Genomic DNA, 13,152 nt, shown 5'->3' on the forward strand with positions numbered 1-13,152 from the left:
GGGGAGTTTTAGACCCAAAACCGTACATCAAATACTCCACTGCCTTCTTTTCTGACTAGGAGTGAAAGTTAAACACAGAAATGTCTCTAGAAATAAAGACAGAGCTTTTCCAGTCCATGTGCAAATCAACTTTATCCAATAGAGTACTCTGTAGAGAAAGCCACAGGAGCCTCTTTTCTGCAGATCGGAGGCATGAGGGGCCAAGAGGACCGGATCCAGACCTCGAAGTGAGCTAGCAAGCATGTCACATCAGGCAGACAGACAGGTTCTGAGCTCCCTGGAAAGTATCTACCCAATATTTCTCAAGCCCCTTCTGTACAATGACAGCAGCAGCATAGGTGCCTAATTTCAAAATACTTAAAATCATAATCTAGTTGCTTCAGAAATATATAGAGATGGATAGATAGATAGATAGATAGATAGATAGATAGATAGATATCTGCCTATCTATATAAGATATACATGCAAGATTTAAATACTTCACAGGCATAATCTGGTGATCAAATAAAGGAAATTTCACGACAAAGTTCTGTTCATTAGGGATGCTAATCTCTCAAAGAGAACATCAAAACATGACTACTATATGTAAGAAAAGTATGTAAGGAAAATTGAAGAAATACAATTCAATGGGTTGCTGTTTCTCATTAGATAGTCTGTTACCAATTATAATAAGTATGGTCAAGGAGTCAGAAGACCTTGATAGTCTATTCAGAGCTCTGTTATCAGGAAGATTTGAGAAAAAATATTCCATAGATTATACATCAGATGTGTTTTGCTTAAGGGAAGAATCTATTCCAGTTTCTGGATCTTGGTTTATTACCTACCTTTTTATTTCTACTTAATTTTATCATCTGTACAATGAAACTAATTTTGAAGGCTTTGACTAATTTTTTTTTCAAAGTGTGGCCTCATGATCTCCTGTTTTGGAAACATTAAAGGACCGTTTCTCAAACTTAAGTATGGTGAGTGAGTCATCTGGGCATCCTTGTAAGACGAGATTCTGACTTCACAGATCTGAGATGCAGCCTAAAACTCTCTAATAAGCTCCTGGGCAACTCTCATGCCCCTAGGTTCCTGTTTGATTAGCAGGGATGATATTTAAAAAAACAAACAAACAGTGTCTGTGTGTGAGTGTGTTTGTAAATTTACAGTGTCACGTATGTCAAGGGAATTGATCTCTGGAGTTAAGCCTCAAAATCTGCATTCCCATAGAGCAATCCCACACCCAATTTTATGAACAATCAAGTTTTTTTAGTGAGTTTTTTTCATGCTTGCTGAACCCAGGGAGTGAGTTTTTATTTCAAAAAATTAGTTCCAGTTACAGTTTTATTAACTTAAAATCATGTTTGTTTGATAACCAATTTATAGAAACAAGAAGAACATACATTTGCCTTTTTTTAATGTTGCCTTATACATTTTTTAAATAAAAATTTTTGTTATCTCATACTCTGGATGGTCAGGAGGCACGAGGACGTACATGAACTTTTGTACCACTCAAAGGGTTAAGAAGTACTTGGTTAAATGAACTTAAATGTCTTAAGTTAACTTTCTGCTATGAAGTCATGTAGCTCTAATCTCACCCTTGTGTGCTTGTAAATCCTGAATTGAAGTGTGACACAGTCTGTTACTTTACAAGACATCTGGGTTCCTTGAGTGTCTATGACTTGCCAACAGCTGCCAAGCTCTCTGCCTCTGGGTTTAAAATTTAATTAGGTCTGATCTTTTTCTATACGCTCTAAGAGAAAACCTTTTGTGTTATCCAAAGTTACGAGATTCTTTCTCCAAATTAAGACCCAAAGAACAACTTCTTACTTCTTTTGGAACTCACAAGTAAAAATGAAATCCAAACAATAGCATCATTTGTTTTGTTTTGTTTTGTTACCCTACCACTGGCTTTTTGGGGTTTCATCTTTAAATTCACTCTGAACTTCTTCCATGCCTCCTGTCAAAATACCACCTAGTACATTAGTTCCTTGCCTTGATAGTTTGGTTGGTTAGGGTGTTGTTCTTATTTGCAGAGATTGCTGGTTAGATGCCTGGTCAGGGGCATACAGAGACAGATTGATGTTTTTGTCTTCCTCTCTCTCTCTCTCTCTCTCTCTCTCAATCTTTCTCCCCCTTCCTCTTTCTCTAAAATCAATAAATATAACGTAAAACAATGATTGCTTATTTTTGTTACAGTTATTTAAGTGTCATTGACTATAGCACAAAGTAACATGACGATTTCTCATTCAGCCTAAAAATGTGGGTTTTTTAAATATTTCTCTTTTCTTTTTCTTACAGTATAAGCAAGTGGAACAATACATGTCATTCCATAAGTTACCAGCTGACATGCGTCAGAAGATTCATGATTATTATGAACACAGATACCAAGGCAAAATCTTTGATGAAGAAAATATTCTCAGTGAACTCAATGATCCTCTAAGAGAGGTAAGGTTTATGGTTTTGGATCTCCTTGGTACATAGTCATTGTCTATTTTCTCTTTTTGTGGGAATCCTCAAGTTCATGCTATAATGTTACTCAAAATAAATATCAGAATTAAATGATAAAACATCTTTTTTGCCCTTATTCTTTCTTATGTTTTCCCATATACATGTTTTTAATTATTAAAAAAAAATTCTGGAAAACTATTTTAATTATAATTCTCAGAACTGTTTCTGTATCCTTACTTTTTAAAATTCTTTCTTGTGTTCTGATTGTCCATATCTCCCCAATCTTCCACTGCCTTATATCATTCATACATAACTGTTTCTTTGTTTGTTTGCTTTTTTATTTCCACTCTCCTTCCATGTTTATTTTCCCTGTCCACCCCCTGCAGTCTGCTGCTCACAGACTTAACTTAGTGCAACTACTTCATTTCTTACAACCTCATTACAACACATCTTTGCCTTGAATCTTTTTTTCCATCCATCCTTAGAAAATCTTTCTACTGCCCACTAGAGTGTTCAGGTCACCCCCTAGCCCAAAAGGACATTCTCTTTACTGTTTCTATTTCTTACACTGCTTTGCTATTTTTTCTACCAACCTCCTCAAAAGCTTCCTAATACAATCATTGCATTGTGGTTTGATGTCCACCTCTTTACTTGAATTGTTCCCTTGAAAGTTATCAGTGACCTGTTCATCACCAGAACCTTTGTCTGGGAGCCCTTGTTTGGTAACATTTAAACTGTGAACAAAACACAGAGTCTGAATCTTTTCTGGGGGCGGGAAGAACAATTTGAACACTGAACCATTACTAAGCCATTGACTTAATAGTCTGACTTTCTTAATTTATCCTCTTTCATTTTATTTGCTCTCACACTTCAGTTCTGTAAACATGAGTCCCAAGTTCTTGCCATATGCTCTAGTTTTTTAAAAAACTACATATCACCCGGCCCCATACATATGATTTAATCATTCAACACTGAAGCATTCTCTTTTGAAGTCTCTCTGTAAATATTTTAGCCATTCTTTCCAGTCCTTTGGAATATAAAACTTTGGTCCTTTTTTGAAACTCTTTCTGCTCTGCACAATCAGTCACGAAAATCTACCAGTTAGCTATGGTAATACATAAATCTTACACCCATTCCCTTGCCTCCTTTCCCAATAGTGCCACCTAACCCTAATCTTCTCACGAGAACTCACTGTCTTCCAGCCTTTGGTCTGTTTTCTCTACTGTTTACATTTTCATCAATGCTAGATTAATCTTCTCCGAAGAATACAAGCAGGACATGGTCTCTGCTCTGAAACTCTTTGTGTTTACATTACAAATTAAACCAAATAAAGCTACCTTAAGCTCGTATCCAGCCCTTCTCTGCTCGGACTATAACTCAATCTCCAGCTTTCATTTTCCCTGATGCCCTACGTGTTCCAAAGTCTGACTAGAATATTGTCGGGGTTCATAAAGCCAAGGTTGCTGGTTTCCTAAGTGGTGAACCACCTGACGGTGGGGACAATTCTCAGTGGCAGATAAGCTCGTGTGTTCTTCTTCTTTGTGCTAGACCAGGGGGTCCCTAAACTACGGCCCACAGGCCACATGCGGCCCCCTGAGGCCATTTATCCGGCCCCCACCGCACTTCCGGAAAGGGCATCTCTTTCATTGGTGGTCAGTGAAAGGAGCACATTGACCATCTCATTAGCCAAAAGCAAGCCCATAGTTCCCATTGAAATATTGGTCAGTTTGTTGATTTAAATTTACTCATTCTTTATTTTAAATATTCTATTTGTTCCCGTTTTGTTTTTTACTTTAAAATAAGATATGTGCAGTGTGCATAGGGATTTGTTTATATTTTTTTTATAGTCCGGCCCTCCAACGGTCTGAGGGACAGTGAACTGGCCCCCTGTGTAAAATGTTTGGGGACCCCTGTGCTAGACCATGTGACCTGCACACCAGCCATGTGAGAATGGGCTGCATTCTGAGGACAGACTGTAAAGTCCTCTGAAAAGATCATTTTCATTTCACTGTGAACTAAAATACATGGGCCAAAAGGTTAAGGAATAACTTTAATTTTCTGAGGAAAAATTTTAAGATGGTACCAGCAATTTTGGTATTTTGAATCATAGCTTTACTTTGTGCTGTATTATCTGAAATCTGTAATCTTATTGCTGGTTGCTCTGTGGCTGTGCCTCGTCAGAATCCTGAGTCTGCAAAGCTAGACTTCAGTGACATCAGACATGTGGGTTGGTGGAGCATAGAGATCCCGGTTGGTACCCGGCCTGCGTTCCCCGGAGTACCCATTGCCTTCTCCACTTATTTATGATACACTCCTGTTTTCCCCTGGCTACGCAAAAGTATTCAAAGTTCTATGTTTTGAGTCACTTTAAATCCCTTTCTGATATTTTAAATGCCATTAATAGTTCCATACATGCTCTCCATTATATAACACATAGTAAATGAGACCTACTATTGAGAGGCTGAGAACATGAGCCAGACTCCATGCACCTCGTCCAAATCCAACTGCACGGCTTATTTTCTGCGCAACGTTGAACTGTTTCTTGACTTATATGGATTTCACTTTCCTATTCTGAATGATGACGATAATGACTATTTCTTAGAGTTGTTACAAAGATTAAATAAGCAAAAAATAAAAAAATAAAAAATAAATATATATATTTATTAAGAAGTACCTGGAACAAAGTAAGTACAAGTAAAATTTAATGTTTGGTGTTACTATGATTCAATGAGGAGCCATGAAGCACAGCCCTGGTGGCTCCCACAGCTCCGGGGGAGACAGAAAGTTATATGTATAAGCAGTTATAATGGTGTTGCCAGTGCTGGGGTAGGGTCATCCGGAGGGTGTCAGACCATGTGCAGGAGGGACGCCAGACCCAGCCTGACCGCGTCTCCTTTCTTTTGGAATTTACTCAGACAATCTGCTAGTAAGCTCCTTCGTACATCTTAACAGCCAGCTTTCTGGAGACAATGTCACAGCATTAACACTTGGCATTGAAACGTCAGGATTAGGGGACTGATGAATGTTTGAGGCAAGCAGGCCGTAGACTTAAAACTAGAAACTAATTAGAAGAAGTTGGCACGCTATTCAGCTCTGCTTGTGAGAACCTGTTGGAATGTGTACAAAGCGAGATGGTCTATTTTTAATATGATCAGATTTACACTGATTCGATTAGAGCAAAATGGCAAACTGAAGCCTGTCTCCAAAGTTCAGAACTGATCTATTTTTAAGCAGTGAGTGTGAAGAGCCGTGGGCTGAAAATAGGTACGGATCATGTGTCCTGGTGGAATATAGGACGTCAGTATATTTCATTTTCACAGAACGTGGATTGGACTGGGAGGATAATACCATCTTTCTGACCTCTAATTTGTCAACTAGACTGTTAGCAAAGACAGCATAATATGTGTGTATATTTATTTAGTGCAATTCTAAATCATATTTTTCAAACACATATGTGTTAATTTTTTAAATGCCTTCTAAAATGTATTTGAGTTATCATTAATTAAGACAAGTTAGAATCATAGTATTGTAATGCTATGCAGAAATCGTATAAATTGTCAGATACTCACGTAACTGTCAAAGTAACAAAAGGCTAGAAGAATTATGTAAGTGGCCTGGTCGTTTTTGTGGTCACATCATGATTTAATTTCTAAATTAAAAAAAGAAATTGAGTCTTCTTCTTTCTTTTGGCCTGCATGCCTAGTTTTCAGAAAACAAATAGACAAAACACATTTATTGATTTCTTATTACGTGTAGGGCATCGATCTAGGTGTGATGGGAAGAGAAATAATAAAATGTGTTTTTCAGTATCAAAGTTTTTACTATACACTTATAGAGACAAGGTATAAATACATGAAGAGAATATAAAGAAAAATTAAAATACATTTTTAAAGATACAAGGCAGGTAGGAAGTCACATATTATTAATTGCCAGAGCAAAGCAGATACTACCTACTAAAATTCCAAATAGGTTAAAGCCTGACCAGGCAGTGGCACAGTGGATGGAGTGTCAAACTGGGATGCAGAGGACCCAGGTTTGAGACCCCAAGGTCACCAGCTTGAGCGCGAGCTCATCCAACTTTAGCACAGGCTCACCAGCTTGAGGACGGGTCGCTAGCTTGAGTGTGGGATCATAGACATGACCTGATGGTTGCTGGCTTGAGCCCAAGGTCTCTGGCTTGAAGCCCAAGGTTGCTGGCTTGAGCAAGGGGTCACTCACTCTGCTGTAGCACCCTGGTCAAGGCATATACAAGAAAGCAATCAATGAACAACTGAGGAGCTGCAATGAAGAATTGATGCTTCTTATCTCTCTCCCATCTTGTCTGTCTGTCCCTATCTGTCCTTCTCTCTGTCTCTGTCATTAAGTAAGTAAAGAAATAAATAAGATAGATAATCACAACTAAAGAAATAGTTTGTTGTAAATACTCCCTAAGAGGACACAGAAATCAAAGGAAATACTTTGAGTTTTGGAAATTGAAGCAATACCTAATTTGCAAGTCTGTGTTTGGATAAATGTTTACATTTTTAAGCAGTAAAACCTGCTTGTATGGGCTGTTTTTCTTATCTATTAAGTCAGCACCTTGCAATTTAGAAGACAAACCACCAAATCAATACAACCCAGTGGGGAATGCTGAGGAAAATCTATTTTTTAAATTGCCCCATGTGTTTTCTGTTTATTAAAAAAAATGGAATGTGTATGTAATTTATAATTGACCTTCCAAAAGTATTATATTAGCAGTGCAGATTTATCATAAAAATCTTATACTTATTTCTGGCTGTTGGCCAAAAGGGAATTTTATTGACTCTGTCTTAAGACTGTCATCATTTTCTTCTTTTGAACTTCTGCACTCACCCCAACTTTAGTCTTTAATAACCAGTCTCCAACTCAGCATTCTTTTTTCAATCAGACACACATCCTCTTACCAAAGGACATGGAAAGCTTTATTTCTCTGATATTTTTATAGAATATATATTCTCTACCAGTTATTTGATCTAATAGATATTGTTTTGTTGCAGTTATAATGGTTATGATAACATTTAGCGAGCTTTGTTTAATCATGGCAACCCTCTGTGATAAAGTCACTAGTGTTCTCTCCAGTTTAAAGATGAAGAAGATGAAGATTTGTGGGCTTAGAGTCATTTTCTATGGTCACAAAGCCAATTAGTTTTAGAATCATAGTTTGAGCCTAGACATGCAGGGAAAGAGAGAGAAGAGAGAGAGAGAAAGAGAGAAACTAACCCATGTGTATTTTATTCTTTACAATTATCTTACACTTTGTGTGTGTGTGTGTGTGTGTGTGTGTGTGTGTGTGTGTGTGTGTGTGTGTATAATCTTTCTCCCTCAAATATTTTAGGAACCATGGTTTCCACACAACCTCTTAACACTTGGAATGTGTTGTTAAGAATAGAGATTTTGAGTCACATCCTCTAACGATTTATATTCAGATACTCTGAACATGGATTGAAGCCTGGTAAACTGTATTTTGGAAAACCTCCATAAATATGTCCACTGGCTAATCTTCCTCTAAAGAATAACAGGGAAAACAGTGTCCCCTTTGGCCAGACATCAGAGTCATTTTTTTCTATATTGATGCTGTCTGCATGAGAGCCATGATGCGCACAAGGTCTCACAGAGTAATCCTGACTCCGTTCCGGTATTCCCCAAAAGCGGTCCCCTGTCATCCCACCAACCCAGACTTTGCCTCATGCTGGGCACCTGCTGTGCGCCACTCTCCACATTGGACACTTGGGCTGGCATTCAGAGCTGTTCTCTCATGGGACACTTAATGACTACTCAGAGCCGATACCGATGTTTTAGTTTTATGTATTATTTATGGCCTCATATACTTCATGTGTTGCCTTAGAGCTTTTGTGAGATCTCCTAAATTTAATTTTAGCTAGCCATTTTCCAGATAGTGATTTATTCTTCTTAGAATATTTGTGATCCGAATCTAATTTTCTCAGGGGTCAAACAAAACCACGTTTTACTTACCTACGGAAGTTTCACAATTTGTTTCATCTCTCTCTTCAAGGTATACAGAATATTGAGCATTGTACTTTATGTCTGTTTTACTGAATTCTTCATTAAATAACATTTAACAGGAAGCTTTAAAAAAAACCTAGAAACGCTTTCTTTATTCCAGATCCCCTCATATGTGACCTTACATTTGGTTTGCAGCAGAATTCTTTCAATAGCAATATCCTGTAAATCATATTAAATGGAACAAGATATGTTTTTTAGGAACTACATTAAAAATAAAACATTAAATTAAGTTTAATGCATTTTGTTAGCTAAATATATCAACATATTATAATTTCAATATATAATCAATATAATAACTCAGTAATGAGATAGTTTAAATTCTTCTATTTTTTTTCTTAAGTCTTTAGAATCCAGTATATTTTCTTACAGTAACAGCACATCTCAATTTTGATGTTAAATTTTTCTCAGACTCACTTGATCTACATATGGATTTCATAGTGTTTTGTTGAAAAAGTTTACCCACCTACCTGAGTTTTTCCAAACATAATTTCACCCTTTCTAAAAACTGAACTGTGTCAGATTTTAACTTAAACTTTAATAGTGAAATTAAATTAAAAATTCAGTATCTTAGCCACATTTCATCATCCCATTGGTTAATAATTCTATGTGGCCATTGTCTACCATGTTAAACAACACAGCTCGAGGAATAGTATGTATATGTTCAAATATTGAGCTTGGTACATTCTGTGTGATTGTGTGAAATGGCAACCTCTTTGAGACTATTCTGACTCCTTTATCTTTCTGGGTTAATAATGTAACTATTTCATTGGGTTGTCGTCTTAATCAAATGAGAAAACACAAAGAACTGAATAGATGTTAGCTATCATCATCATCATCATACTCATTATACTACATTTAAACCAGTGGTACCCATGTTCTTTCTGGTAGTGGCTCCTTTGAGAATACAGAGAATGAGCCATCTGCCTCATATTAGACACATCCACAATACTTACCTGTTTGTATATAACTTCACCAGGTTTGGGCAGCCACCTGAAGCCCATTAACACCCTCGTTAAATACCCTTAGGCCGCATATCTACAATGCTTATTTTTTATTAATTGTTGTATAGCTACCCAACTATTCCCCTTCATCATTGATGTCTATGTCATAGAGTGATTAGAGACAAGTTCATGTTGACCAGGAGGTCTATTTATCAATATTACTCTGGATCATTGAGTTGTGATGCAAGATCTCATTTTTCTTCCATATTTAGCTTTTATGCTGATTTCTGATGTGGAAGAAAGACTTATTGTTTACCTGACATACAACTGGATGTTGATAATTGATGATTAAATTAAATTAATCTTGTTCCTGAAACATTATTTTATGTAGTTTTCAATGCAACATACAAATGATATAACATAGACTTGAAACCCATATCATTTTATTAGTCAATATCACCTCAATAAATTTAATAAAAAATAGAAAAAATGACATGGAAGCCACTCAAAACTTTTTGATTAATTGTTAAAGCAGCTGTTTCTATAGCAATTGAGTCACATATAATCAACACAAACAAGGCTTATTCTTTTAATCTAAAACCAGGTATTCAACAACAGTAAATATATTGCTATTTAATAATCTGCCCAGAAAATATATAAATTGCATATAATGTGGCACTCTAATTGGTTAAAGCAATAGCTATTGGTTTGACATGGGTAAAGTTTTAGATTTAAAAACTTATACTAAAGGTGATTTTGTATTCTAAAACATAGATAATCACAAAATAAAAGTATGTGGATAAATTCTAGGTGCTAAGTTTCCATGACTTTGACTCAGATTTTAGGGAAGCCTCATGGTGGGGTTGATTGCTCAGTGGGTTGGAGGTCAGATAAAAACATTTCTCTAGACATATTCTAGCAATGTGGTCCAAGCAATATATTTCTAAGCTCCACTGTCTTGTTCCATTTGTACGTGTGGTGAAATTAAATCGTGTTCCTTTGGGAGCTATGCACAGAGAACCGGAGACATCACTCAAACAACAAATGTGCCAAAACTCTTCTTAGACAGAAAGAAGGGAAGGACACAAGTTGACCCTGTGCCACAAACAGTGGCCAATCCCGCTCTCGCTCTTTTCTTGCACGCCCTGCTTTACCGTCCAAAGATCTCAGTTTCCATTGATTTAAGAAGCCAGCCAGGCAGCCTAAGTGTATGGAGCAGAAAAACATTAAATACAGACGATGGTTTAAAAACCATGGCAAATAGAACATGCATGCTACATATAAAAACTTCTGGGTCATATTTTTTAAAATCTTTGCTATAAGCAGGCAATTAAAACAAGCAAGGGTGTAACCATTAGTTTGCTACGTCACAATCAGCAAATGCCCATGTCATGCTCCTCAAATGTGTCAAGTTCAAAAGAACAAATTTATGGTTAACATCAAAATCTGCAGGGTTTGTGATGATTCTAGATATACGCCAAGGTAAGATGGCTTCTTAGACTTCATCAAAACCCTACATGAGGGAGTTGGGCTGTATGACAAACCACAATCTTTCTCTTGAGACTGTGTGGTCTGGGGCAGACAACTCATTATTGTCTTGAAAATGAGGGAGTAGTGATAAGTAAGGAATAAGATTTTTATGAGGATAAAATAAATTAATACTTGTCAACATTTAGAACAATACCTGGAACTCAGCAAAAACTGAATAGGTACTGTTTCATATTTTTATTATACTTATTCTTAAAAATACCCTGCCTTAAAAACAAACATACAAACAAAAAACTTAATGCACCCTGGCTCACGGCTAGAACATTGTCCCATTACCCTCAGATTCAATTTCCAGGTCAGGGCACATAAGAAAATTGACCAATGAATAAATAAATTGAATGACAAAATTGATGTTTTTTCTCTCTAAAAATCAATAAAAATAAAAAAAAGATAACATAATGTATCCAATTACACTGTTTTGATTATAACTAATCCAGGTTACTTAATTGGGGGAAAACTAGGACAACATCAACACAATTCATTTTTAGTATGTTTAAGGGCTGAGGCATCACTTGATATAGATCTGTCTAAACGTACTCATTGTTTCTAATGTTGATATAGAAGTCTGCATGGCTGATGCCATTTGTATGTCTGTCAATATAAGCTCTCAGAAGGATGCTCTTCTGTGCTCTGCACAGTGTCAAGCGCAGGGTGTGCTGGCTTCAGCATTTTGGTGACACAACAGCAGTGGCTCTCTGTTGGGTTGAGATTACGCAGTGATTCATTGGCATAATGGTGGTAATTATATTTGTACTTAAAACTTTTCAGAACTATACTGCACAGAATAAAATAATATAGAATGGAATAAGACTAAATGTTTCACACAGTGGAAGTTTCCACAATGATACTTAAGTGATCAGTAAGAAATTATAGTGCAAAAAAAAGACTTAAAATGTTGCTATTCTTTTTAGTTATAACCAAACAATATTGCTTAAACTTTCCCAGGGTCTCGGAGTATGCGTGGTCCCAAAGCACAGGTCCATTGTTAACATAAGTCCTTCTTGAAGCAATCTAAATATATCAAATCCCACTTTTCCTGATTGTCATAGACTTAAACAAACTAGGAAACAAATTACCAATAATACAATAACAGTAAAAGATACCATTCAAAATGAAAAGGCAAGCCACATATGGGGAGAAGATATTTCCAATGCATAGCCCCCAACAAAGAACTCATGTCAGAGTTTTGTATAACTTACTTCTTCCAAGCAGGGAATTCAGACTTCGAGTTCTGTTAATACCTCATTGCTTTTTGTCCTCTCCCCACTTCCTCTCTGAGGTCACTGCAGTTACTGTGTGTCTTAAGCAAGATAAAAGAACTCAGGCCCCACCCTTTCCTTTTGGGAGCTCATTGGAGCAAAAATCTCTGAGAAATGGCACTGTGGTGAATTTTAGATTCTCATTGTTTATCCTGTTACATATCTGACTTGCAAGATTAAAGTGGTTGGTCCCATATCTCTACTTGGTTCAGAGAGATGTCAAATCTAGACCAGAGTCCACCGAATGAAATTGAACATGTAGATCTTCTAATTTAGAATTGGCCTGCCCAGAAAGAAAACAAACAAGTCAAGAAAAATGGGATCCTTCCTCTCTTTAGTCAGAACCTCCAATGGAAACAATGGAAAAAGTGATTTCCTGATCAAGCTTAGAAACAGAGATTAGAATCAGAGACTCTTTTACGTAACCCATCTATATCCTCTCCCTTCTCACTCCAATGTAAATGATGTTAAAGGAAAACATTAACATGATATCTGGCAGTTGGGACCTTGTTCAGAAATTCCTGTTGCTAGGAGTGAGTTACTTAGATTATTCAACACAGTGTAGCACAGAGGCAGCAATGACTTAGCTAATAACAAATCATGTGGCTTCTTTTCCTCATAAAAAAATAAAACACTGAAATTCCTCCACATTTTAGAAACTCTAATTTTATATAAAGAATATAAATGCAAAGTTATAAAAGTTGAGACTTGTCTGTATTTAATGAACATGCATTGAATGTGTACTATATGCCTGCACTACACTAGGAACTGTGAATACAAAATTCCAACACAAAAATAAAACAAGCCCTGGCTTTCCAGAGATATGCAGTTTATTAAAATTTATGTATTTTGGTTCTAAATTTAAATTGCAATGTTATGCTATATATATACATAGCATATTTAATTTCAGTGTATGTTTTCTTCCTGAT

At 36.4% G+C, this 13,152-nt stretch overlaps 1 protein-coding gene across 2 annotated transcripts in view; it reads left to right on the top strand.

Moving 5' to 3' along the window:
* HCN1 (hyperpolarization activated cyclic nucleotide gated potassium channel 1) overlaps window positions 1-13,152 on the top strand; it is a 338,266-nt gene that overhangs the window by 283,700 nt on the left and 41,414 nt on the right. For both annotated transcript variants that reach the window (XM_066377963.1, XM_066377973.1), the window contains exon 5: window positions 2,284-2,430. In XM_066377963.1, the coding sequence (XP_066234060.1) occupies window positions 2,284-2,430 (147 nt within the window). The remainder of the gene's footprint in view (window positions 1-2,283; window positions 2,431-13,152) is intronic.

The sequence above is a fragment of the Saccopteryx leptura genome, chromosome 1 (genome assembly GCF_036850995.1).
Source record: "Saccopteryx leptura isolate mSacLep1 chromosome 1, mSacLep1_pri_phased_curated, whole genome shotgun sequence".
NCBI lineage: Eukaryota > Metazoa > Chordata > Mammalia > Chiroptera > Emballonuridae > Saccopteryx > Saccopteryx leptura.